The following is a 24350-nucleotide window of genomic DNA, read 5'->3' as shown; positions in this document are numbered from 1 at the left end:
ACCATCTGGAAGTTGATGCCTACCTGCTACACCACGCTTGGCACTGATACGCAGAACTCTTAAGACGAAGGATTTCTCGAAGAATGGCGCTCTTGTCATCCGTGACGCTTGACCCATTTTAGAATCTTTCTGACCCGAAAACCTCGGAGAGAAAATAAAACTAGCAAACAGCATTTACAAAACGGTAAAAAAATCAGTGAAGTACACGAGACACTAATGACATATGCGTGCTAAATTTTTTCTCCAAGTAATTTTCTCGCTATACTCACCGCTTCCACGCTTTCATTGGAAGCTGTATACCAGCTGCAAGTGCAAAGTCAAAATTTATCTAGCACAACCTTATTCGCAATAAGAAACAACCCTAAAGAGCATCCGCATACTACCGACCCACTCCGCCCGCTAAGCAAACCGTCCAACTACCCCGCCATACCATCCAGCCGAAACGTATCGCTCCTCCTCTCCCACACCGCCGCACACGAAGCGCATGCGCCAGAAAAAAAAATGAAGAAGAAAAAAAACCACCCCACACACACACACACAACCAACCACCCACGACGCATCCGGCACAAACGTACGACCTCCCCCAATCGAAACTAGCGCTACATTGACCCACAATCCCCGGAAGTGGCTCCGACTACAACACTGCAACAACCAAAAACAGCCCCATCTAGCCTTTTCCCACCCCGGCCAAAAACGCAAACCAATACCGGGTGGGGGGGGGGGGGGGGGGGGGAAGGAGGGAGGTGGAGCAACACGAACAACGAAAAAAAAAAAAGCCCAGAGATCTGCAACAAGGGTTGGCGAGGGCCGTCGTCCAATACACGCACGCACGCACGCATGCACGCATGCATTGGCGGAGCCGCAGCAGTGCCTACCTGCCTACCTAGTGGAGAAGAAAAAAGCCATTTGTGCGTGTGGGTGTGGAGGGGCTGCCAGCCTTGGCTGCCTGCCTAGGTAGCTACGTAGTCATGGCTGCTGGCGCCAACCACACCTCGCACGAGAACGGGCGGGAAAAGAAAAAAGCAAAAAGAAAATTTCGTCAGAGCGACTCACCGGCGAATGAGAGAGCAGGGGTGCGTGCGTGTAAAAGGATAGGTAGGACGAGCTCGAGCTTGTTTTACCTAGATGTGCAGGGGGGGGGAGGAGGCGGGCGTAGGCGTAGGCGCAGGCGCAGGCGCTAACCAAAACGGTAGATCCCGCCGCCGCCACGGCCCGTGCGGGCCGCCGGTGGGCGGGCGTGGGTGCGTGCGGCGTGGGTGCATGGGTGCGTGCGCCGGGGCAACGACGACCGCCCGCCGCGGGCTGTCCGTGTGGGCTGGCGGATCCGAGCTGTTGGGAACTAGCGCTAGAGATTGCATTCGTGCGGCGCGGGGAGAGAGAGAGCGCTTGGCCTACCTATCGCGACGGCGCTCGGGTCTTAGGGTAATACGAATTTCGGGATACCGACGGGGCGGTTCAAGACATTTTGTGGGGCGGGGGGAGAAGATTTCTTTCCTTTCCAACGCATGCAGCTGCTGGGGGTGGTGCGAGGTTACCACGAGGGGTATGGTGGGGGATGGATTGGCTACTCGTGCGTTGCTGTTGTTTCATTGCGTCTGCCTGGGCGTGGAATATGATTGGTTTAGCTGCCTATTGCGCTGTCGCGAATCTTATAGCCATGAGGGCTCTCTGAGGAAAGAGAAGGCGAAACTTTCTGTCTGCGTTCCTTCAAAAACAATAAACATCCTGGTTCGCAGGCACACATAGTATGTTGAGGGTGGGATGGGTTATGAGAGAGTTAAAGCAGGGAGTTAGCGTTAAGTCATAGTATACCCTATCGGCGATCGAACAAAATCAACGAGTGCAACATATAGTTCGCTATCTTATAACCCCGTCCACCTCATAACCCAGTCGAACCCGTTAATCTAAATAGACCTGTCACCGTAGTTGTATATTGTAGCACAAGCTGCAACCGTTGCACGCAGTCCACACTCCCAACGGCATCCACCCAGACCCCTTCTCCACCCAGCCCAACCCACCCACCCACCTACTCCAAACTCTGCGCCGCCACCATGCTCGCATACAACCCACGCCTCGCCACCAACTCGCCATGCGTCCCGCTCTCAACCACACGGCCAGCATCCATGACGAAGATGCGATCGGCATCCCTCACGGTGCTCAGCCTGTGCGCGACGGCGACGGTGGTGCGGCCGCGCGCCGCGCGCACCACCGCGTCCTGGACGACGCGCTCGCTCGCCGTGTCGAGGGCGCTCGTGGCCTCGTCGAGCAGCAGCACGGCGGGGCGGCGCAGCAGGGCGCGGGCGATGGCGACGCGCTGGCGCTGGCCGCCCGACAGCGCGGCGCCGCCGAGGCCGCCGACGTGCGTGTCGAGCCCCTCGGGCAGGGAGGCGATGACGTCGGCGAGGGCGGCGTCGGCGACGGCGGCGGCGATGGCGGCGGCGGCGATGGCGGCGTCCGAGGCCGTGGCCGTGTCGAGGCCGAGCGTGATGTTGTCGCGGACGGTGCCCGAGAGGAGCAGCGTGTCTTGCGAGACGAGGGCGATGGACTGGCGCAGGCGGGCGAGGGGGAGGGTGCGGATGTCGCGGGTGGCGTCGAGGGTGATGGAGCCGGTCGAGGGGTCGTAGAAGCGCTCGAGGAGGGCGAGGAGGGTGGATTTGCCCGAGCCCGAGGGCCCGACGATGGCGGCGAAGGTGCCGGCGGGGATGTGCAGGGTGATGTCCGTGAGGGAGGGGCCGTGGGAGGCGCGGGTGGGGTAGGTGTGGGAGATGTTGTTGAAGGCGATCTCGCCGCGGATGGGCGGCGGGGGGAGAGGGTCCGAACTGCCGTGCTTCGTGTCGTCGACGTCGATGGTGGGCATCATCTGGGCCACGGCTTCGAAGTCGCGGGCGGCGGCGCGTGCTTTGGACGTGTCGGCGGCGGCTGAGAGCGCATTGCCCGCCGACTGGGCACCGAAGATGACGGTCGAGTAGCAGATGAAGAACTGCAGCATCGAGTACTCGCCGCGCGCCATCAGGCGGCCGCCGTACCAGAAGCACAGGGCGAAGGAGCAGTAGACGAGGGCTTGGCTAAGGGCGAAGAAAATAGAGGCCTTGCAAGTGGAGACGGCATTCTTGCGGGCCTGCGAGGTGAGGGTGGCGCTGTAGCGGCGCAGCACCGTGTCTTCCAACGTGAGGGAGGCCACGACGCGGATGCAGCCACACGCCTCGGTTGCGTAGGTCGTGGCGGCCGCGTACGCCTTTGACGTGCGCTCCTCATTTTTGCGTAGGAACGACAGACGCAGGTGGCCAGCGGCCAGAAGCACGGGAGCGGTTGCTGTACAAACGAGCCCCAGCTTCCAGCCGATGGCAATGGCAACGATGAGACCGGAGATTATGGTGGAGGCGCCCACCAGCAGCATGCCCAGCGAGCCCCCGCTGAGCCCGTCTAAATCCGCGGCCCGGCCGGTGAGTAGGGTGCTGAGAGCGCCGGCCGAGTGGGCAGGCATGTCGAAGAAGGACATGTCCTGGCGCAGCAGGTGCTGGAAGATGGTGGTGCGAGCGCGGCGGACCATGCTTTCGGAGCAGACAGCCAGCGCCACGCCCTGGCCGCTCTGCAGGGCGGCGCCGACGAAGGCCAGCATCAGCATCATGGCGGCCCAGAAGTCGACGTCGTGCCGCAGCCGCGCGTGGTTGTACGCGTTCTTGCCGAAGGCGGCGATGCACTGTAGGCGGTGTTGGGTCAGCCAGGAAGCCAATCGGGGGGTGCGTCACTCACTGCCGACAGCACGACGGATTGGGCGGTGCTCAAGCAGCCGCAAAGGACGGAGAAGACCATGCTGACCAATAGCATGGGGCGGTCGTGGGCGCGCAGGGCGGAGATGAAGCGGGTTGCGGGGCGGGGCGGGGTGCTGTCGTGTTCGTCGTCAGGTGCGTTTTCGGCGTCGCTGGCCGGGGGTGATTCAAGCTTTGCGTCGTCGGCGGCGGCAGGTGGCACGGCATCGGCTGCGCCGGTCTCGGGTTCCTGCACGGCCAGGCTCTGGGCCTCCAGCAGGCGATGAAAGGCGCCGCGGCGCTCGACCAGGTCTGCGTAGGAGCCCTGCTCGACGATGCGGCCGTCGGCCATGACGGCGATGCAGTCGGCGTCCTTGATGGTGGACAGGCGGTGAGCGATGACCAAGTTGGTGCGCCCCTGCATGGCGGTGCGCAGGGCGTGCTGGACCTGGCGCTCTGAAACCGGATCCAGGGCGGACGTGGCCTCATCGAGCAAGAGGATCTTCGGATCCGCCACGATGGCCCGCGCGATGCAGATGCGCTGTTTCTGGCCGCCTGCAGCGGCTGTCAGCACCGGACCTATCCGCGGCAATGCGGCAGCGGGGCAGGAGCAGGCAAGAGCAGGCAAGAGCGTTGGGGACCGTTGGGGACCGCGTCTGGGTGCAGAAGGCGCAGCGCAGGCAACGCTGTCACACCCACCATCGCAGACGACGGTTTCCCGCTTTCCCACGCCCGCTCCCCCGGGGCCAAGTGCTTGCTGGCTTGCTTGCTTGCTTGCTCGCTCACTGCTCACTTGGCGCCGGGACGTCTGCCCGTCCTCCCGTCCTCCCGTCCTCCCGCCCTCCCGCGCGCGCGGGCCCCACGGCGACCAGGGAAGGGAAAATAGGGTAAAAAGTAAAAAAAGAAGGGCGTCAAGCCACACACGCACCTGACAGCAGGGCCCCGCGCTCGCCCACCCGCGTGTCGTAGCCTTGCGGCAGCATCTCCACAAAACCGTGGGCGTTGGCCGTTTCCGCCGCCCGCCTTACCCGTTCGCGCTTCACCTCGTCGTTTTCGTGCTCCCACGCGGACCCGACCAAGCCGTGCGCGATGTTCTCGAACACGGTGGCGTCGAACAGCATGGCCTCCTGCCCCACCAGCGCCAGCTGCCGCCGCAGCCAGCGCACGTCGAGGCTCTGCAGCGGCGCCCCGTCCAGCGTGATGCTGCCCGCCGACGGGCTGTAGAAGCGCTCCAGCAGGCTGACCAGCGTGCTCTTGCCCGACCCGGACGGCCCCACCACCGCCGTCGTCTTGTTCGCCGCCACGTCGAGGCTGAAGCCGGAGAGCACGCCGACGTCGGGGCGGCTGGGGTAGTGGAAGTCGACGTCCCGGAACTGCATGTGGCCTGAGGAGACGACGCCGCTGACGCCGCCCTCTCGGCCGTGCGGCTGCGGCTGCGGCGTCTGCGGCTGCGCCTGTGCTGGTGGTGGAGATGGTGGTGGAGAAGCCGCGCTGTGGATCCGCGCCGCCGCCGCCAGACCCGCCCCAACGCCCTGCGCATCCGGACCAGAGAGCCCCAGCGACACCGTGCCCAATAGCACCGCTGCAGCCAACCCGTCAGCCTCGTTCACCCAGACACAACGGACAAGGGACCCCTTCGTATCTCACTTACCGAGCAGCACGATCAGCACGTCGGCCAGCGACAACACCCCGGCCACCAGGAACCGCGAGCCCTGCCAGAACGCCAGCGCGTACGCAAGCAACATGACGCCCGTGACGGCCGCCATCATCAGCGCCCCGGCCACCTTGCCCGCCACGCCCGGCCGCCGCGCGTCGAGCAGCCGCGCCGCATACCTGCCCGCCACCGCCTCCTGCGCGCAGTTGGCCGCCACCTGCCGCACCCCCGCCAGCGCCTCCGACGCCACCGTCGCCGCCGCTCCCTCCGCCGCCGCCCCCTGCCCCGTGTACTTGACGATGGATCCGGACGCGATCCCGACGATGAGCACGAACGCCACGAGCGTCGACGAGAGCACCAGCGCCAGCCGCCACGAGAAGACGAAGCCGACGACGAAGGCCGTGACCACTGTCGACATCGCCGACACCGCGCGCCCCAGCTTGGACGTCAGTGCCGTGCGCACCAGTTCGGCGTCGCTGCTGAGCCGAAGCGACACTTCGCCGCGGGCGTTGGGCGTGTCGGCGAGCGCGGCGACCCCGTGGCTGAGGACCGCCGAGAGGTAGCGTGTGCTGCAGCACCGTGTCAGTGATGTCTTCTCTTCTTTCTTTTTTTTCTTGGCTTCACGAACCGCAGCGTGCAGCTGATGCGCTCCCCGGCCAGCGTCAGCCCGACCGTCGTCACGTACACGGTGACGAACTCGGCAATGGCCAGGTACACGAAATACAGCGTGAAGGTGTCGAGCCGGCCGCCGTAGCTGCCTCCGCCGTAGCTGTCTCCGCCGCTGCTTGACGACGACGTCGTGATGGTCTGGAACTCTCCGGTCATCTTGCCGAAGACGATCGTCTTTTTGGCGGCTCCGCGTCAGCACACACATCATTTGCTCGGCTATCATCCCATCGGACGGAGGGCTGGGCGGGGAGGGCGGGATGGGGGCCAGGGGTGTGGGGGCTGGTAAGTGTGTCATGTAGTCTTACGCACCATCAGCGGCATCAGAGCGCCTCCGATCACTGCCGAGACGAGAGACACGGATACGACGACCACGTCTGTCTTGCTCGCTGCATCGTAGATCTGACACCAGGGTTTTTTGCCGTACGTTAGTTTTTGGTATGCTCAGCCGAGGTGCGCGGCGGGTGCAAAGTGTCTTTTACCAGCTTCAACGGGCTGCCGCTCGCCTGTTCGGTGCTTTCGGAATCCGCGTCGTGGGAGCTTCCTCCGATGACATCCTCCTTGCCTGGGTCCGTCTCCGTGCTGCTACCCTTCTCGACATTGCTATTGGGCATATGTACGGTAAGCGCGCGGCTGATGTGCTGTGTGGCGGAGCTGGCGGCGATGAGAGGTGATGGAAGGAGTCGCTTGTGAAGTATGTCTGGCCGATCACGCAGCTCTATGCAAGGAAAGCTGGAAGGCAAAGATGTGAACGAGTGCTTCTGTGTTGTGGAGACCGAGGTTCAGGAGAATCTCGTCAAGCTGTCGTAAAATAGAGCAAACGGCGCTCGGCTTGGGGGAATTCGTCTGCCGGCAAGACTGCCAACAAGGATCGTCGGAACCGCCCTGTCCGCTGTTCGTCTTGGCTTCAGCCTCTGATTCGATGCTTGCCAGGGGCTATAGCTACCCCGGGCAATATGCAATCTGGGTATTGAAAAGTGGGCCGGCTCGTACAAACGCCGCGTTCCGGGCACGAGGGACTTAACTCGGGGTGTCGGGCCTACCTTTGACTGGGTATGAGCTCCAACCACATGGCTCTGCATCGGGGATGAGCAGATGCGATGCAGGTCCAGAGGCTCCTGTTGACCGATGTAGAAGTTTTCAACCACATGATCATCTCGACATTGCCCGTTCAGAGCACGCCAACGCTGCCATGCTCTGCCAGCCCGACCTGCATCGGAGCATAGCGCGCAGGAGATCCACTGAGATGCACTCCCGCCTAGGCGAGCTTCAACTCTCCATATTGCCTAAATCTCAATTGGTCCCAGAAAAGCACACGCGGGCATGTCCCTTCCGATTGTGGTGTGCTCGAGGCCGCGAAGCATGCCTGTCTGGGAAGGCCATGGCGGCCGAGACCGCCCTGGTTTGACTTGCGTACATGACATGACCACCCAGCCTTGTGCTTTCTTTTGGGCCAGTGGCACTCTTTTTTCGTCTTCAATTAACGGATAAACGGATCCACAGTTGCCAGATGCGGCACCGCAAATAGGCACTGCGTCAAGATGCCGATCCCAATGGAGTGGCCTTTCCCGCCGCGCCTGACTGGTCTGGACAGTGCGGCGGTGGTTGGACCAGCAGAAACGCTGTGAGACCCTGCAAGATGCGAGACACTCCTGCTCCTGTGGAGACAGGTGCACGACAATATCGGGCCACATGTGCATCGCTCATGTCCAACAGCCCCGGGTTTACTTCCGCATCCCTCGCATTTGGTGGATTCTTCTCGGCTCCAAGACAGGAATGCCTCTCGGCATTTGAACTTGGGATCAGACTTGGCCCGACACGTTGTTCAGCTCCGAGCGCCAGAAGAAATTTGCACTTGCTTTTGAATCTAGAACGCCGAGGCGTGAGGCGGCATGGCTTCAGTGGCGGTATCAGAGTGGCAACCGTTCACGCTCGCTATCGAAAAGTGGCCACAGCCGGGCAGTACAAGAGGGCTGAGGAATCACGCTCTTCTCTTGCCAAAATCGTCAATGAGCCTCTCGCCAGCATTGTTTATCATTCATTTTCAGGATCAGCTACGCTCGTTTCCTCAAGATCAGCTGCGATGAAGGCCCAATTTGGAAGTGAAGCTGCGGCTCACGATCGCACGATCCCTGAACTGATCGATGAACACGTCCACTCCAGGCCTCATGCAGAGGCTCTCTGCTCATCCGATGGAGATTCCATGTCTTACAAGGCTCTCGACACGGCATCACGGACTCTGGCAGACCACCTGACTCACGAGCTCGATGTCGGCCCCGAAGTCATCGTGCCTCTGTGTTTCGAAAAGTCAATATGGACAGGTAAACCACCAGCCCCCGCGCTCTCCCCTCCCCCACACACGCACCCAACCCTCTGACACACTCGTTACCCCACACAGTCGTCGCCATCGTCGCCGTCCTCCGCGCGGGCGCCGCCTTCGTCCTCCTCGACCCCGCGCACCCCACATCCCGGCTCGACACCATCATCCGCAAATGCCGCTCCCAAGTGGGCATCGCGTCGCCGACGCACCAAAAACGGCTCTCCCAACTCATCCCACACGCCGTCTGCCTCGACCGGCCCGCGCTGCGCCGTCTCGAGGAGCGGCAACAAGCCCGCGCCACCGCATCCTCTTCCCGCCCTTCATCCCCGACCCCATCCGCCTCCTCCTCCTCCTCCTCCTCCACCACATCACTCCGCCCCCATGTAACAGCCCCGCAGCCCCACAACGCGGCCTACGCCATCTTCACGTCGGGCAGCACGGGGGTCCCCAAAGCCGCGCTCATCGAGCACGGCTCCTTCGTGGCGGGCGCCCTCGGGCACGCGGCGGCGATGCGGCTGACGGCCGCGTCGCGCGTCGTGCAGTTCGCGTCGTACAACTTCGACGCCAGCATCACCGAGATGCTGACCACGCTCGTCGTCGGCGGCGCCGTGTGCGTCGTGCCCGAGGCGGCGCGGCTGGATCCGCTCGAGTTTGCGCGCGCGGTCGAGGGCATGCGGTGCGATTGGGCGATATTGACGGCGTCGTTTATCGGGGCGTTGGAGGGCGCGACGGCGGGGGCGGCGGCGGGAGAGGGCGGGTTGGGCAGCTTGAGGGTGTTGGTGCAGGGTGGGGAGGCGATGACGAGGGGCGTGTTGGAGAGGTGGGTCGAGAGGGGCGTGACGTTCTTGAATGCGTATGGGCAGGTGGTGAGTGCTGTTTTCTTTCCCTTTTTTTCTTTTCACCCCCGCTTGGCTGCTACCTGTAACCAAGGATCTCATGAAGGACATCCGCTGACGTTCTCCCACAGGAAGCATCTGTCGTCGCTACCTGCACGCCGCCCATCTCCCGCCACTCAGATGGCAAATCAATCGGCCACGCCGTCGCCGGCCGGTGCTGGGTCGTCGACCCGGACAACCCAAACGTCCTCACCGCCGCCGGCGAGGTGGGCGAGCTGCTAGTCGAAGGCCCACACGTCGGCCGCGGCTATCTGCACGACCCAGAGAAGACGGCGGCCGTCTTCATCTCGCGGCCGACGTGGCACACGCGCCTCTTCCCCGCCGAATGCGACGCGCGCGCCCTGCGCTTCTACCGCACCGGCGACCTGGTCGCGCAGCAGCCCGACGGCAGCTTCGCCTACGTCAGCCGCAAGGACGACATGGTCAAGCTGAACGGCCAGCGCGTCGAGTGCGGCGAGATCGAGCACCAGTTCATGCGCGCCATGCAGCCGCGCCGCGACGTCGTCGTCGAGCTGGTCAAGCGCAAGGTGGGCAACGGCGCCACCCGCGGCGTGCTGGTGGGCTTCGTCGCCCTCGACGCCGACTGGACCGATGGCGATGACGCCGCCAACCAGCGCAGGTTGGATGCCGAGATGCGGAATGCTGAGGCGCAGGTCCGCGCCGTCTTGCCCAAGTTCATGATCCCTGCGTCGTTCATTGCTGTCCACCGCATTCCCATCTCGATCAATGGGAAGGTGGATCGAAAGGGGTTGCGTGCGCTGGGCGAGGCGAGGCTGTCCCGGAAGCAGAACCCGGCGCCGGTGCCGACACCCAGCCGGGCTGAAGAGCAGGTCGTGGTGCCGACGCTGAGTCGTGCTGAAGATCAGCTACGGAAGGTGTGGAGCCGTGTGTTGAATGTACCGGAGGCAGATATCAGCCGGACCAGCGCTTTCCAGAGTCTCGGTGGAGACTCGATATCGGCCATGCAAGTCGTGTCCCAAGCAGCGGCCTGCGGTCTGCCCGTCACGGTTCAGCGCATCCTCCAGAAAAAGACCATTGCCGAGATAACTTCCGGGATGGTGGATGCGCCTCTTGCGAGGACCGCAGAATCCTTTCCAGTGGATGAAGATGAAGGGGATGAGGGAGAGCCTTTCAAGCTTTCGCCCATCCAGCAGTTGTTCTTCCACCTCTCTCCCAAGGGAGACAATCAGGACAACATCAGCTTCCTGCTCCGCCTGAACAGAAACGTCTCGCGCAACTCCATCGACACCGCACTCGAGGCAGTCGTGTCACGAAACCCGATGTTGAGAGCTCGGTTCTTTGAGATGAGGCGCGGATGCTGGTTCCAGTACATCTCAGATGAAGTCTTGGAGTCATACCAGTTCTGCTCCCACGTTGTCAATAGCACGGCCTCATCCGACCTGATGCCCATCATCAAAGACGCCCAGCGAGGTCTCGACATCAAGTACGGCCCTCTCCTTCGCGCCGACCTCCTGACCACTCGCGGTGGTAAAGAGCAGCTTTTGTTTGTTTGCGCCCACCACCTGGTGACTGACTTTGTGTCCTGGCGTGTCATCATGCAGCAGGTCGAGGAGCACATGACGAGTGGGAGCATTTCCCCAACCAAAGCCGTCTCTTTTCAGACATGGTGCAAGCTTCAGGAAAGGCATGTTCGGAGTCTGCCTCCGCAGAAACTTCCATTCGAGCTTCCCGATCCGGACTACGACTTCTGGGGAATGCAGAGCCTACCAAACTTCTACGGAGATGCAGTGACTGAGGTTCTGGTGATGGACGAGAGTCTCTCATCGGTAATCCTGGGAACTGCGAGCAAATCCTCGCTCGAGATTGAGACCGTAGATGTGCTTCTCGCGGCAACCATGTTTGCCTTCCACACCGTTTTCCCAGAGCGGTCCATCCCCGCATTTTTTGTCGAAGGCCATGGCCGAGAACCCTCATGGGACGAGACAATCGACCTTTCTTCAACAGTGGGTTGGTTCACCACCATCTTGCCCATGGTCGTCTCGCAACAGAACTGCAAGGACCCCGTCTCCATCGTCCGCGAAATCAAACGCCTCCGCGCCGAGTTTCCCGACAAAGGCCTCGCCCAGTTTGCCGCCCGCTACTACAGTAAACGCCGCCAACGGCAGCAGCAGCAGACGCCCATGGAAATCACATTCAACTACGCGGGCAAGTACCAGCAGCTCGAGCGGACGGACTGCCTCTTCACCGAGGAGCCCTCCCGCACGCTGATGCACCTCGACGGCTTTGGCGCCGCGCTGCCGCGTTTTGGGTTGATTGAGGTTCTCGGCAACGTCGAGCGCGGCCGTCTCAAACTGTCTTTCACGCTCAACAAGCGCATGCGGCACCGGGAGCGTGTCGCGCAGTGGATGCACGAGTGCCGAAACGTGCTCGCCGCCGTGGCTCCACTGCTCGGCGAGCTGCCGGAGAAGCAGGGGCCCTGTTTCCCGCTTCTCAAGGCGTCGCCGGCAGAGAGTGCAAGGTTGATGGACGAGGTGCTGCCGGCGATGGGCGTGGAGGCGCAGGAGGTGGAAGACGCATATCCCTGCTCGCCGATGCAGAACGGCATGTTGTTGAGCCGCGCCGGCGACAGGGGGAGCTACACTTCACAGCTTTTCCTCGAAGTGCAGTCCACCAACGCCACGGCCATTGACATTGCCCGCCTCGAGCTCGCGTGGCAAGCCGTGATCGATCGACACGCAGTCCTTCGGACCGTGTTTGTCGAGAGCGTGCGCGGCGACGGCAGCTTCGACCAGGTGGTCCTCCGCCACGCACAAGCAACCACCGCGCACATCGCCAAGGACGACCTCTCCACCCATCCCGTCCAGCCATGGCCCGCGAACCAGCCCGAGCACCGCCTCCTCATCGCCGCCCCCAAACCATCCTCCTCTCCCGCGGTGATCCAGCTCCGCCTCGACATCAGCCACGTCCTCATCGACGGCAGCTCCACCAGCATCCTCACCCGCGACCTCCGCCGCGGCTACGCCTCCGCCACCTCCCTCGCCCGCCACCCCCGCCCCTCCTACCGCAGCTACATCTCGCACATCACCACCCCCTCCCCCACCGGCACCCCGCCCGCCGCCTCCCTCCAATACTGGACCTCCCACCTCGCCTCCGCCCAACCCTGCCACCTCCCCTCCTGGAGCAGCGACTCCTCCACCTCCCCCTCAACCCCACCCACCCTCTCCATCGCCCCCGTCCCCCCCATCCCCTTCGCCCCCACCACATCCTTCTGCCGCACCCACTCCGTCACGCTCTCCGACCTCCTCAAGACCGCCTGGGCCCTCGTCCTGCGCGCCTACACCGCGTCCGCATCCGCCGCTGCCGACCCCGTCTTCGGGTACCTCAGCAGCGGCCGGGGCGACGTCCCATCCGCGGACGACGCGCTCGGCGTGTTCACGAACATCCAGGCGTGTCGGGCGCGGGTGGGCGAGAGGGGGCAGAAGAACGTGTTGGAGGTGTTGAGGGCGGTGCAGGAGGACGGGTGGGAGCAGATGGCGCATCGGGAGTGCGGGTTGGCGGATGTGTTGCATGCGATGGGTGGGGGTGGTGCGGCGGAGGAGGGCGGGTTGTTTGGGACGGCCATGTCGTTGCAGAGGGTGGTGAAGGGCGGGGAGGGTGAGGGTGAGGATGGGGTGAGGGTGAGGGTGGTGAGGGAGATGGATCCGACTGAGGTGAGTTGTTGCGTTTTTCTGGAAGTTTCGCGATGGAGTAGCTCGTTTGCTGACCGTTGTTACTCCGTGTTGTTTAGTACGCGGCGACTTTCCTCGGATATGTTTCCGATACTGACGTCGAGCTTGTCATCGAGTACTGGACTTCGAAAATTTCCCACGCTCAGGCAGAAAACTTGGCCGCTACTGTGGCCAAAGTAATTCAGAGCATGATCGAGCACCCGCATAGCCCTGTTGATGAGCTCGACGTCATCAGCGATAATGACTGGGCCAGCATGAGGAAGTGGAACGAAAAGCTAGAGTGCAGCGCCCCGGTCAACAGCTGCATCCACCACCTCATCCAAAAGCTCAGCACGCAGCAACCCAACCGCCCAGCTGTGCAGGGCTGGGATGCCAGCCTATCCTATGGCGAGCTCGAGCAGCTGTCTTCGCAGCTGGCAGGCCACTTGCACAACCTGGGGGTTGGTCCTGAGTGCATTGTTCCGGTGTGCATGGAGAAATCGGCTTGGACCATCGTTTCCATGCTTTCCATTCTGAAGGCCGGTGGCGCGTTCGTACCCTTCGACCCAGAGGCACCGCTCGACCGGCTGCTGCAGCTTCTAAAGGACACTTCGGCGACCATTGCCATTGCATCGACGCAGACTGCCCCCCGCATGCACGGCCACGTACAGCAAGTCATTGTTTCTCCTTCATTCATCAAGGGCCTCCCGAACCGCACGTTCCACGAAACCGTCAGCCCCGAAAACCTAGCCTACGTCTTGTTCACAAGCGGGACGACGGGAGTACCCAAAGGAATTATGATGCAGCACTCCCAATTTCTTGCCAGCTCGACACGCTACAGCCCCGTCCTCGACCTCAGCCCCGAGTCACGCGTGCTACAATTCTCGGCCTACACCTTCGACGCGAGCATCTTCGAGCTCTGGAGCACGCTGACCTCCGGCGGCTGCGTATGCCAAATCTCCGACTCGCAGCGCATGAACGACGTCGCGGGCGGCATCAACGCCCTGTCGCCCGACACCATGTTCATGACGCCCACGATGCTCGAGATCCTCACGCCGACGGCCATCCCGAGCATCCGCACCATCATCACCGGCGGCGAAGTCATCAAGCAAACCATCTTCCGCACCTGGGCCCCGCCGGCCGGAGTATCGCACCTCATCGAAGCGTACGGCCCAACCGAGACGGCCGTCTACGCCACCTTCCAAACCCACGTGCAGCCGACCTCGGACCGCTTCTCCATCGGCTCGAGCTTCTGCTGCCGCTGCTGGGTCGTGGACCCCGCGTCAGCATCGTCACCGCGGCCGCGCCTCGTCCCCGTCGGCGCGGCGGGCGAGCTGTGGCTCGAAGGCCCCAGCCTGGCCCGCGGCTACCTCAACGCCGACGCGAAGACGGCCGCCGCCTTCGTGGAGCGCCCCGCCTTCGCACCGTCTTCCTTGGACGCCGCCCCCCAGACGCCCCTGCGGCGCTTCTACCGCACCGGCGACCTCGTCCGGCTCAAGCCGTGCGGGCAGCTCCGCTTCGTCGGCCGCAACGACTCGCAGGTCAAGGTGCGCGGGCAGCGCGTCGAGCTGTCCGAAGTCGAGCAGCAGGCCGCGCTCGCGCTGCCCGAGGCCGGCGTCCCCGTGGCGGCCGAGGCGCTGGATTCGAAGCTCGTGCTGTTGGTCGAGATGGTGGGAGCCGACGAGGCACGGGTCGCGCGGGTCGTCGACGCGCTCGAGACGCGGCTGCCCAGCCGCTTGCCGCGCTTCATGGTGCCGTCGATGATCGTGCCGGTCGTGGACGAGCCGTTCCCCCGCATGTCGTCGGGCAAGCTGAATCGGAAGAGGCTGCGTGCGTTGGCCGTCGAGCTGGGGAGCAGGCAGCGCGCTGTTGCTGCTGCGAGGTCGGAAGTCAACGGCGGGCCTGAGACGCCGGTGGAGAGGACGCTGAGGCGTATGCTGGCGTCTGTTCTGCCTGGCGTCTCTGCTGACGAGATCCGCATGAGCGACAATTTCTTCCATCTCGGCGGCGACTCGTTCTTGGCAATGAAGCTCGTGGCGGCCGCCAGGACCGAGGGGCTGCGCCTGTCTGTGGCGTCGGTTCTGCGGAACCCCACGCTGGGTGAGCTGGCTAAGACGATGCAGCTGGAGACGCCGCAGGGAGATGGCGCCGCTCAAGTGTCGAGGCCGTTTGAGATGATGGGGAGCCTGGCATCCTCGATTCGCGCCGAGGCTGTGAAGACGTGTGGACTCCGCAGCGAGGACGACATCGAAGACATTTATCCTGCCACGCCTCTGCAAGAGGCCTTCGTTGTCGAATCGACCAAAACCCCGACCGCGTACATGGCTTATCACGTGGTCAAGCTTCCCGCTGACGTCAATCTGGACAGATTCTGTGCCGCGTGGGAAACTTGCGTTCAGGAAAACACCATCTTGCGCACCACCATCTTCCAGACCGTACAAACCAAGCCACCTCGTCCCATACAAGTGGTTCTGCGCAGGAAGGAAGTCGAATGGGAGCAGAGCCACGATCTGCAGGCATTCCTCGACCAAAACAGGAACGCGTGCGCCGTCGCAGCGAGCAGGGTAGCCATCATCAGCGACCGCCCCTCCCGCACGCACTCGTTCGTCTGGCTCGCCCACCACACCCTCTACGACGGCTACACCATGACCCTCCTCCTCCAGCGCATGCAATCCATCTACCACCAACACACCCCCGGCCCCGCCCCCGTCCCCTTCCGCAAATACATCGAACACCTCCACACCATCCAATCCTCCCCCGCCACCGCAGCCTTCTGGCGCACCTACCTCTCCAACATCCCCCCAACAACCACCACTCCCCTCCCTCCCCCCGCCCGCCCCAACACCTCCACCACATTCACCCTCCGCCTCCCCCCCGCCTCCCCCATCAACGTCACCCTCGCCACCACCCTCCGCACCGCCTGGGCCCTCCTCCTCATCGCCACCTCCCAACCCCTCTCCCCCTCCCAAACCTCCTCCCCCCCAACCACCTACGACACCCTCTTCACCTCCATCGTCTCCGGCCGCCTCAGCAGCCAAGAGACCGCAGCCTCCCTGTCCCGCATCGCCGGGCCGACCATCGCCGCCGTCCCCGTGCGCGTGCGCTGCGCCCCGCACGAAAAGGCGCACGCCGTCCTCGCGCGGGTGCAAGACGACGCGGCGGAGATGGCGGGCGGAGGGTACGAAGGCGTTGGGATGAGGGGGGTGTGCGAGGCGTTGGGGAAGAGGGAGGGCGGGGAGGTGAGGAGGAGGCTGGTGGGGGGGTCGATGTTCGTTGTGCAGCAACAGCAAGAGAGGCAGCAGGGTGAGGAGGGGTGGGGGGTGGTGTCGAGGGCGGTGGATGTGGGGGCGAGTTATGGGGGGGCGGTTACGGTGGTGTGTGAGCCCGAGGTTGAGAGGGGGGTGGTGAGGGTGGAGGTGGTGTATGATGAGGAGGGGGTGGTGGAGGTGGAGCGGATGATGAAGGGGTTTGAGGAGGTGGTGAGGGTGTTGTTGGTGGGGGGTGGGGAGGTGGTTGTTCGGGATGTTGTTGCTGCTGCTGCTGCTGCTGTTGTTTCTGCTGGAAAGGTCGATGGGTTGACACCGGCTCGTGCACACGGTGCGCTGGCTGGTGGGGAAGCAGCAGCAGAGTTGAGATCGACGTCTGATACGGACATGGAGCGGAGACTCCAGGCTATGTGGGCCGAGTCGCTCGGCCTCGATGGACCGGAGGATGTTGGCATGCAGGACGATTTTATCGAACTGGGCGGCGACTCGCTCACGGCCATGCAGGTTTCTGGTGTCGCCAGGCGTGAGGGCTTCTCCTTGCGTGTGGTGGACATCATGAGTATGCCGGTGCTCCGAGACATGGCGGCATGCATGACTGCAGAAGAGAAAGAGGAGGAAAAGGACGTCGCTCCGTTCTCGCTGATGCCGGACGCGTCGTCGAAACATGTCCAGCTTGCGGCAGCCGACTGCAAGGTGGAGGTGGACGATGTGGAAGACATGTATCCCTGCACACCTCTGCAGGAGGGTCTCATGACTGCATCAGGGAAGCAGACAGGCTCGTACGTCGCGCAAATCGTGGTGGAACTAAAGCGTGGGACAGACGTCGGGCGGTTCAAAGCCGCGTGGGAGTCCGTTGTGGCAACGCACCACATTCTCCGTACCAGGATCGTCCACCTCGGCGCCGAAGGCATGTTCCAGACCGTCCTCAAACCGTCCAAGCCAGCGATCAACTGGCGGACGGCGTCAAGCGTGGAGGAATACGTCAAGCGCGACCGCAGCCTCCCAACCGTCTTCGGCGGCGAACTCGTCCGCTACGGCCTCGTCACAGACAAAAACAACACCACCACCTTCATCTGGACCGCCCACCACGCCTGCTACGACGGCGCCTCCGTCGCCCTGCTCTCCTCCGCCGTCAGCGCCGCGTACTCGGGCACCCCACTCCCCGCACCCCCTCCCTTCAGCCGCTTCATGCAGTACCTCGCCCGCCTCTCCCCCACCGACTCCGACGCCTTCTGGCGCGCCACCCTCGCCGGCGCCCCCCTCCCAACCCCATTCCCCCTCCCCCTCACCCTCGACTACACCCCCCGCGCCTCCAGCACCATCACCCGCCTCATCACCCTGCCCTCGCTCCGCAGCAGCAGCCGCAGCAGCGGCGGCATCACGACCGCCACCCTCCTGCAGACGGCATGGGCCCTCGTCCTCGGGCGCTACGCCCCCTCCGGCCGGGCCGTCACGCTCGGCGTCGCGCAGTCCGGGCGCCTCACGCCCGTCGCCGACGTCGAGCGCATCCCCGGCCCGACCCTCACCACCGCTCCGCTGCGGATCGAGGTCGGCGTGCTGGAGACGCAAGATGACAACAACAACACCGTCGCCGCGCTCCTGCACCGCGTGCAGGCGCTCGCCGCGGCAGCGATCCCGCACTGCCACCGCGGGCTGCAGGCGATCCGGCGCGTGGGTCGCGACGCCGCTGCGGCGTGCGAGTTCGCGACGTTATTGACGCTGGGACCGGCGGAGAAGAAGAAGAATGGAGAGGAGGAGGAGGACGGCATGGTGTGTGATCTCGTCCGAGCTGCGGGCCGCGAGGTTGACGGCGAGGACGGCGGGGCGTTCCACACGTATCCGCTGCTGTTGGAGTGCTTGTTTGATGATGAGAGCGGCGAGGTCCGGGTGGGTGCGACGCATGATGAGCGGGTGTTGGAGAGGGGCGTGGTCGAGCGGATGGTGGGGCAGTTTGAGAACGTCGTGAGGCAGCTGTTGGTTGTCGCCGATGACGAGGCGGTCGCGGACGTCGAGTTGTTGACGTCGGAGGAGTTGGACGGCCTGAAGAAGTCGGCGGTTGGGTGGGTGGTTGATCTGCGCCGCCGCGACTGGTTGGCGCCGGTGGGCGTCGTTGGTGAGTTGGTTGTTGAAGAGGAAGAGAAGGGTCGTGTTGCTGTTCAGCCTGCGTGGCTGGAGAAGCTTGGGTTTGCCCGCTCGAAGCAGGTCTACGCGACTGGAAAACTCGCGCGTCTCGGATGCGACGGTGTCGTGGAGGTGGTCGGGAGCGTCGACGAGATGGTCGAGCTGCCGGATGGCCGCAGCTTCATGGCAAGAGATGTGGAGAGGCTTGTGAGCCAGGTCATGTGGGACCGGGAAGTCGCCGTCCAGGTTGCGGAGAGCGCCGGTGAAGCATCACTCACGGCCTTCGTGGCGCTTGGGCACGGGTACGTGGATGATGAAGTGGCGCAGAGGCTGCTTGATGCTCTGGTATCTAGTGCCAGGGACAGGCTTGGCCGCGCTTTGCCTTCGTTCATGGTACCCAGCGTGTTCCGCCCGGTTCGCACGTTGCCGAGAATGGCGGATGGGCGTGTTGACCGCCTGCAGTTGCGCGGAATGGGAACCGACATCTCTCCAACGGACCAGAAAAACGACTCGAGAGAAGCTGAGAACACAGGCCCTTCAGACATGGAACAGCAATTGCTTGATCTGTGGAAGGCGGTGCTCGGTCTCGACAATATTGGAGTCCACGACAGCTTCCTTCGTCTCGGCGGAGACTCTTTGGACGCCATGAAACTCGTCGCGGCAGCTCGGCGCCAGGGCATCCTCCTCACCGTCAAAGAGATTTTCGAGAATCCAGTCTTGGTGGACATGGCCCGACTTGCAGGAAAAGTCGAAGCAATTGGTGCTTCCGATGACGCCATCAAACCTTTCGCTCTGATGAGCGGCAACACCAAGGACCTGATCGAAGAGGTGGCCGAAGCCTGCCAGATCGGCGCAAACACAGTTGAAGACGTTTATCCGTGCGCTCCTTTGCAGGAGGGTCTCATGGCCCTGTCGAACGTGGAGCGAGGGGCATACGTCGCCGAGTGCATTATTCCCGTGCCAGACGCCGTCGGAGCCACCGCTGCTTGGAAGGCCCTCGTGGCCATGACTCCGGTTCTACGCAGTAGGATCATTCATACTGACGAACACGGGTTCGTGCAAGTGGTCATCAGAGAAGAGGCGGAAATTTCAACCGGAGAGAACTTGGACGACTACCTCAGGGAAGCTCGCCAAGTGCCCATGTCGTCCGGGAACCGACTTGTCCGGGCTGGCATTGTGATCCAAGGAGCATCGCAGCATCTTGTCCTGTTTGCCCATCATGCTGTCTTCGACGGCTGGTCCTGGCGACTTCTCCTACAACGCCTGTACTCGCTGTACCAAGAGCGACCCGTGCCGCCGTCTCCGCCATACAGCAAATTCATCCAGTACCTCCATCAAGGACTACACCCAGAGGCGGCCGAAGAGTATTGGGCAATTTACCTGGATGGCGCCGAACGCACTGCTTTCCCGCCCATGCCTTCTTCCGTTGTCCCCCAGCCCGACTCGCACGAAACCAGGCACATCACCGTTGGGCGCAGCAGCGAGAATACATCGACCTCGATGATTCAGACTGCCTGGGCCTTACTCATCAGCCGTTACACCGACTCAAAGGATGTTGTCATTGGCGTCACGCTCTCCGGAAGGACGGCGCCGGTCGACGGCATCCACGACATGGTCGGCCCAACATTCGCCACCATCCCTCTGCGATTCGTCCTCGATGGCTCCAAGACGGTCTCTGAGCTGGCCAAGAGTGCGCAGGACGTCAGCATCAACCCAGTGCAGCATCTCGGGCTGCAGCGGATCCGGCAAGTCAGCCCCAGCGCGCACGCCGCCTGTACTTTCAACAGCCTGCTGGTCGTCCAGCCCGCGAGCACCGACGAGGACGACAGCTCGGACAACTTCTTCATGCGCGAAAACGACGCGCAGCTCATCTCGAGCTTCACCAACTACGGTCTCGTCCTGCTCTGCCAGATGCTGCCCGACGGCAACATCGACGCCAGCCTCGTGTTCGACTCTCGGATCAACACCAAGCAGCAGGCTTGCCGGCTCCTCGGACAGTTCGAACACTTGCTGCAGCAAATCAGCGGTGGAACTGCCCATTCCGTGCACGACGTGGATTTCATCAGCCCGGACGACTTCAGAGAGATTTCAGCATTCAACCGCGAGCCCCAGACCAACTCAAACACCGACCTATGCATGCACGAGCTTGTCGAGCGCCATGCACGCGCCCAGCCAGATGCACCAGCAGTCTCCTCCTGGGACGGCGACCTGACCTACGCTGAGCTGGACACACTGGCCACCCGACTCGCAATCCACCTGACCACGTCCATGGGCGTCCGCCCCGGCAGCACCGTGCCGCTGTGCTTCGAGAAGTGCAAATGGACCCAAGTCGCCATGCTCGGGGTGCTCAAAGCGGGCGCCGCCTTCCTCCTGCTCGACCCCTCTCACCCCGCCGCCCGGCTCACGTCCATCTGCGCCAAAGTCGGCGCCACCACCGCCATCGTCTCCTCCCCCGCCCTCTCCGCCCTCCTCACCCCCCACGCGGTCCCCGCCTCCCTCATCCTCGACACCACCACTTTCCTCCCCCCCATCACCACCACCACCGCCACCCTCCTCCCCACCCGCATCCCCCCCACCTCCACCGCCTACATCGTCACCACCTCGGGCACCACCACCGGCGCCCCCAAAGCCTGCGCCATCCCCCACTCCGCCATCGTCGCCTCCTGCCTCTCCTTCGCGCCGCGCGCGCACCTCTCCCCCAGCACCCGCGCCCTCCAATTCGCGTCCTACAGCTTCGACGCCTCCGTCATCGAGACCCTCATGGTCTGGGCCGCCGGCGGCTGCACATGCGTCGTCTCCGAGCGCGAGCGCCGCGACGACCTCGCCCGCGGCGTCGCCCGCCGCAAAGCCAACTGGGCCCTCTTGACGCCGTCGCTGGCGGGGATATTGACGCCGCAGGCTGTGCCGTCGTTGAGGACGGTCGTGCTTGGTGGGGAGGCGGCGACGGAGGAGGTGGTGCGGACGTGGGGGGGTGGTGATTCTGAGGGGGGTGTGACGCTTTTGCAGGCGTATGGGCCGTGCGAGTGTACGCCTGTGGCGTGCTGTTCGCTGGGGCCGATGAGGGAGGGGTGCGATCCGAGGGATGTGGGGGCCATGTTGGGGGGTGTGAGGGGGTGGGTGGTTGATCCGAGGACGCAGGAGCGGTTGTGTCCGGTGGGGTGTGTGGGCGAGTTGGTGATTGAGGGGCCGACGGTCGGGATGGGGTATGTCGGAGATGAGGAGAAGATGGCTGAGGCGTTTGTCGAGGAACCGCGGTGGAGAAAGCGGTTTGGAGGTGGGAGTGTGAGGAGGTTTTACAAGACGGGTGATTTGGTGAGGTATGCGGAGGATGGGAGTGGGTCGCTGGTGTTTGTGGGGCGGAAGGATGCGCAGATCAAGGTGAGGGGGCAGAGGATTGAGTTGAGCGAGATCGAACACCATCTTCGCCGCTGCATGGCGCCGACGCCGTGCGATGTTGCGGTCGAGCTGGTGGCGCCCGAGGGCGCGAGTGCGTATCTCGCGGCGTTTGTGGCGCTCGGAGATGCGTACGGTGAGGAAGAGAAGGATCCATTCGGCGATACGAAGACGAAGCTGGGGGATGTGCTGCCATCTTTCATGATGCCGCGGGTTTTCCTGCCGCTTCGTCAACTGCCCCTCAGCGCCGCTGGAAAGATTGATCGCAAGTCGTTGCGGCAGATGGCATTGAGTCAAGAGAAGGTTACCGCGGACATTCGAACTGGAAAGCCGCCGAAGACTGGGATGGAGCAAATGTTGCAGGCGCTGTGGGCCCGGGTCCTGGATATCCAAGTCGACGCCATACACACGGATGTCAGCTTCATCGAACTGGGCGGCGATTCGCTGTCAGCGATGAAGCTCACGTCAAAGGCGCGTCAAGCCGGTCTGACCTTGAGCGTGGCTGACATCATGAGACGCCCACGGTTCGCGGACATGGCGGAAAAGTGCAAGCCCTCAGTCGAGACTGAGCCAACGTCCGAGTACAAGCCTTTCTCAGCGTTCCCGGGAGATGACGCGGAAGTTCGTTCCTTCCTGCGCGAGACCCTCGACGTGGACCGAAAAGAGATCGAGGATGTCGTCGAGGCGACGTCGGTGCAGAAGGCCATGACTGAAGCAGCCATGGCGCCCCAACAAGGCACCATCAACCACGTCTGGCTCCACTTCGACGGTTCAATCGACACGAAACGTGTGAGAGATGCCTGCTTCCAAGTTGTCACCCGCCACGGCATCCTCCGCACCGTCTTCGTGCCGTACAAGCAACAACTGATGCAAGTGGTATTCCGCTCACACGAACCGGAATGGGAGGAGCACGACGCCGCCGCCAACGACGACATGGAAGACGCAACCGCCGCCGTCATCTCGGCCAGCCAAGCTCGTCCGGAGCGCTACGGCCAACACGGCCTACGCTTCTACTTCCTCACCCACCGTCGCCTCCACTCCAGCCGCCTGATCATCCGCATGCCGCACAGCCTCTACGATGGCTTCAGCCTCCCCCTCATCCTCGACGACCTCCGCGCCGCCTACGAGCAGCAGCCCGGCAGCACCCTTCCCGCCATCCCTCCAGCGTCTTCCTTCTCCGCCCACCTAAGCGCCTGGCGCCACCGCCAATCCACCTGCGGCGCCGAGACCTTCTGGCGCAACGAACTGAAAGGGTCGCGCATCACCCCCATCATCGCCGCCGAGACAACGACCAGCCCGCCCTGCACCGTCAACGGCCACCTCACCCGACACATCGCCCTCCCGCCTCCCGCCACCCCCACCAAACACACCTTCGAAACCCTCTTCCACACCGCCTGGGCGCTCGTCCTGCGCCACCTACCCGGCAACACGTACACCTCTGACGACGTCGTCTTCGCCCGCGCCATCGCCAACCGCGCACTCCCTCTCTCCTCTTCAACCCCGACCGACGCCGCCTTTACCGTCTGCGGCCCAACCCTCAACACCGTCCCCGTCCGCGTCGACTTCTCGCATTCCGCCGACGCCGACGCCAACGCCCTGCTCTCCGCCGTCGAAGACGCCCGCCTGAAGGCGCTGCCGTACGAGTGCCTCGAGACGGAGCGGCTGGTGCGGCGGTGCACGGACTGGGCAGACGGAGAGAAAGGAGAAGAAGCGGCAGCGATGCCGCGGTTCGGCTCGCTGCTGCTGTGGAACAACATCGCTGCGGCGAAGGCGTTTGATGACGGCGAGCTGCGGGCGTGGGCGAGCGGTGGTGATGGTGGTGATGGCGGTGAAAAGAAGACGAGGTGCGGGTTGGGGTGGGCGGTGGCGCCGTGGGACGCTGCGGACGTGCAGGTCACGGCGACGCCGACGCCGGGCGCGGGGGTGCGGATCGATGTTTTGTTTGCGGAGGAGAGGGTGCGGAGCGCGGTGGCGGCCGAGATGGTCGAGATGTTGTGTCGGAATATTGAGGGGTTGTGGGGGGGTGAGGCGGCCGCGTTGCTGGTGAGGAAGGATGGGTGCGAGTCGCCGGTTGGTGGGAGCCGTGGGGATATGTCGCCGGACCAGCCGCCGACGCCGGAGTCGTACGATATTGTTTCGAGAGATGGGTGGAGCGATATTTGAGATAGACTTTCTTTTTTTTTTTTGGTTTTCGGTTTTGTTCGGGGTGTGTCGGCGTTGGCTTTGGGTATAGTCGGAAGTTTGGGTAAAACAAGGATGTTGTGTTTGTCAATAGAAAACTTAGTTCGTCACTAAATATACTTTTCTGCAGTTCAACCATTCTTTTCTCCGGTGAGGACCGATGGACCATGCCTTCAACTGTTCGAGCACTGCAGCTATGTCTTCCAGGTTATTGCCGATATGAACGTACTTGACGGCCGAGGACATGGCAAGGTTGGTAAGGTGCATTACCCGGCTGTCGGTGCGTTTCGATCGCGAAGACGCTTGGCTGTCCGCGGACTTTGGGCATGTGGAGCGCTGGTCAGGAACAGCTTGACAAACTCCAAGTGTACTGACTTCTTGTCGAGCTGAGCCACGAGGCCTAGTAGGATCAGCTCGAAAATTCCGTGAGGATATT

At 63.1% G+C, this 24350-nt stretch overlaps 2 protein-coding genes across 2 annotated transcripts; one reads left to right on the top strand and one right to left on the bottom strand.

Annotated features, from left to right (window-relative positions):
• Positions 1 to 2026: 2026 nt before the first annotated feature.
• BKCO1_37000185 (abc multidrug transporter mdr1) lies at positions 2027 to 6683 on the bottom strand (the record flags this gene model as incomplete). Its single annotated transcript, XM_020275069.1, has 7 exons — positions 2027 to 3700; positions 3754 to 4304; positions 4678 to 5331; positions 5401 to 5972; positions 6032 to 6246; positions 6382 to 6471; positions 6552 to 6683. The coding sequence occupies 7 exons, from the start codon at positions 6681 to 6683 to the stop codon at positions 2027 to 2029; spliced, it is 3888 nt and encodes a 1295-aa protein (XP_020128866.1).
• Positions 6684 to 8152: 1469 nt separating this feature from the next.
• On the top strand, positions 8153 to 23896 carry BKCO1_37000184 (nonribosomal peptide protein; the record flags this gene model as incomplete). The annotated part of the gene is made up of 6 exons (XM_020275068.1): positions 8153 to 8390; positions 8468 to 8704; positions 8780 to 9112; positions 9140 to 9255; positions 9357 to 12956; positions 13034 to 23896. The coding sequence occupies 6 exons, from the start codon at positions 8153 to 8155 to the stop codon at positions 23894 to 23896; spliced, it is 15387 nt and encodes a 5128-aa protein (XP_020128867.1).
• Between the last annotated feature and the right edge of the window lie 454 nt (positions 23897 to 24350).

Source organism: Diplodia corticola (assembly GCF_001883845.1).
Source record: "Diplodia corticola strain CBS 112549 chromosome Unknown scaffold37, whole genome shotgun sequence".
Classification (NCBI taxonomy): Eukaryota; Fungi; Ascomycota; class Dothideomycetes; order Botryosphaeriales; family Botryosphaeriaceae; genus Diplodia; species Diplodia corticola.
Note: the sequence above shows the minus strand (reverse complement) of the source record. Positions and strands in the feature narration are given on the sequence as shown.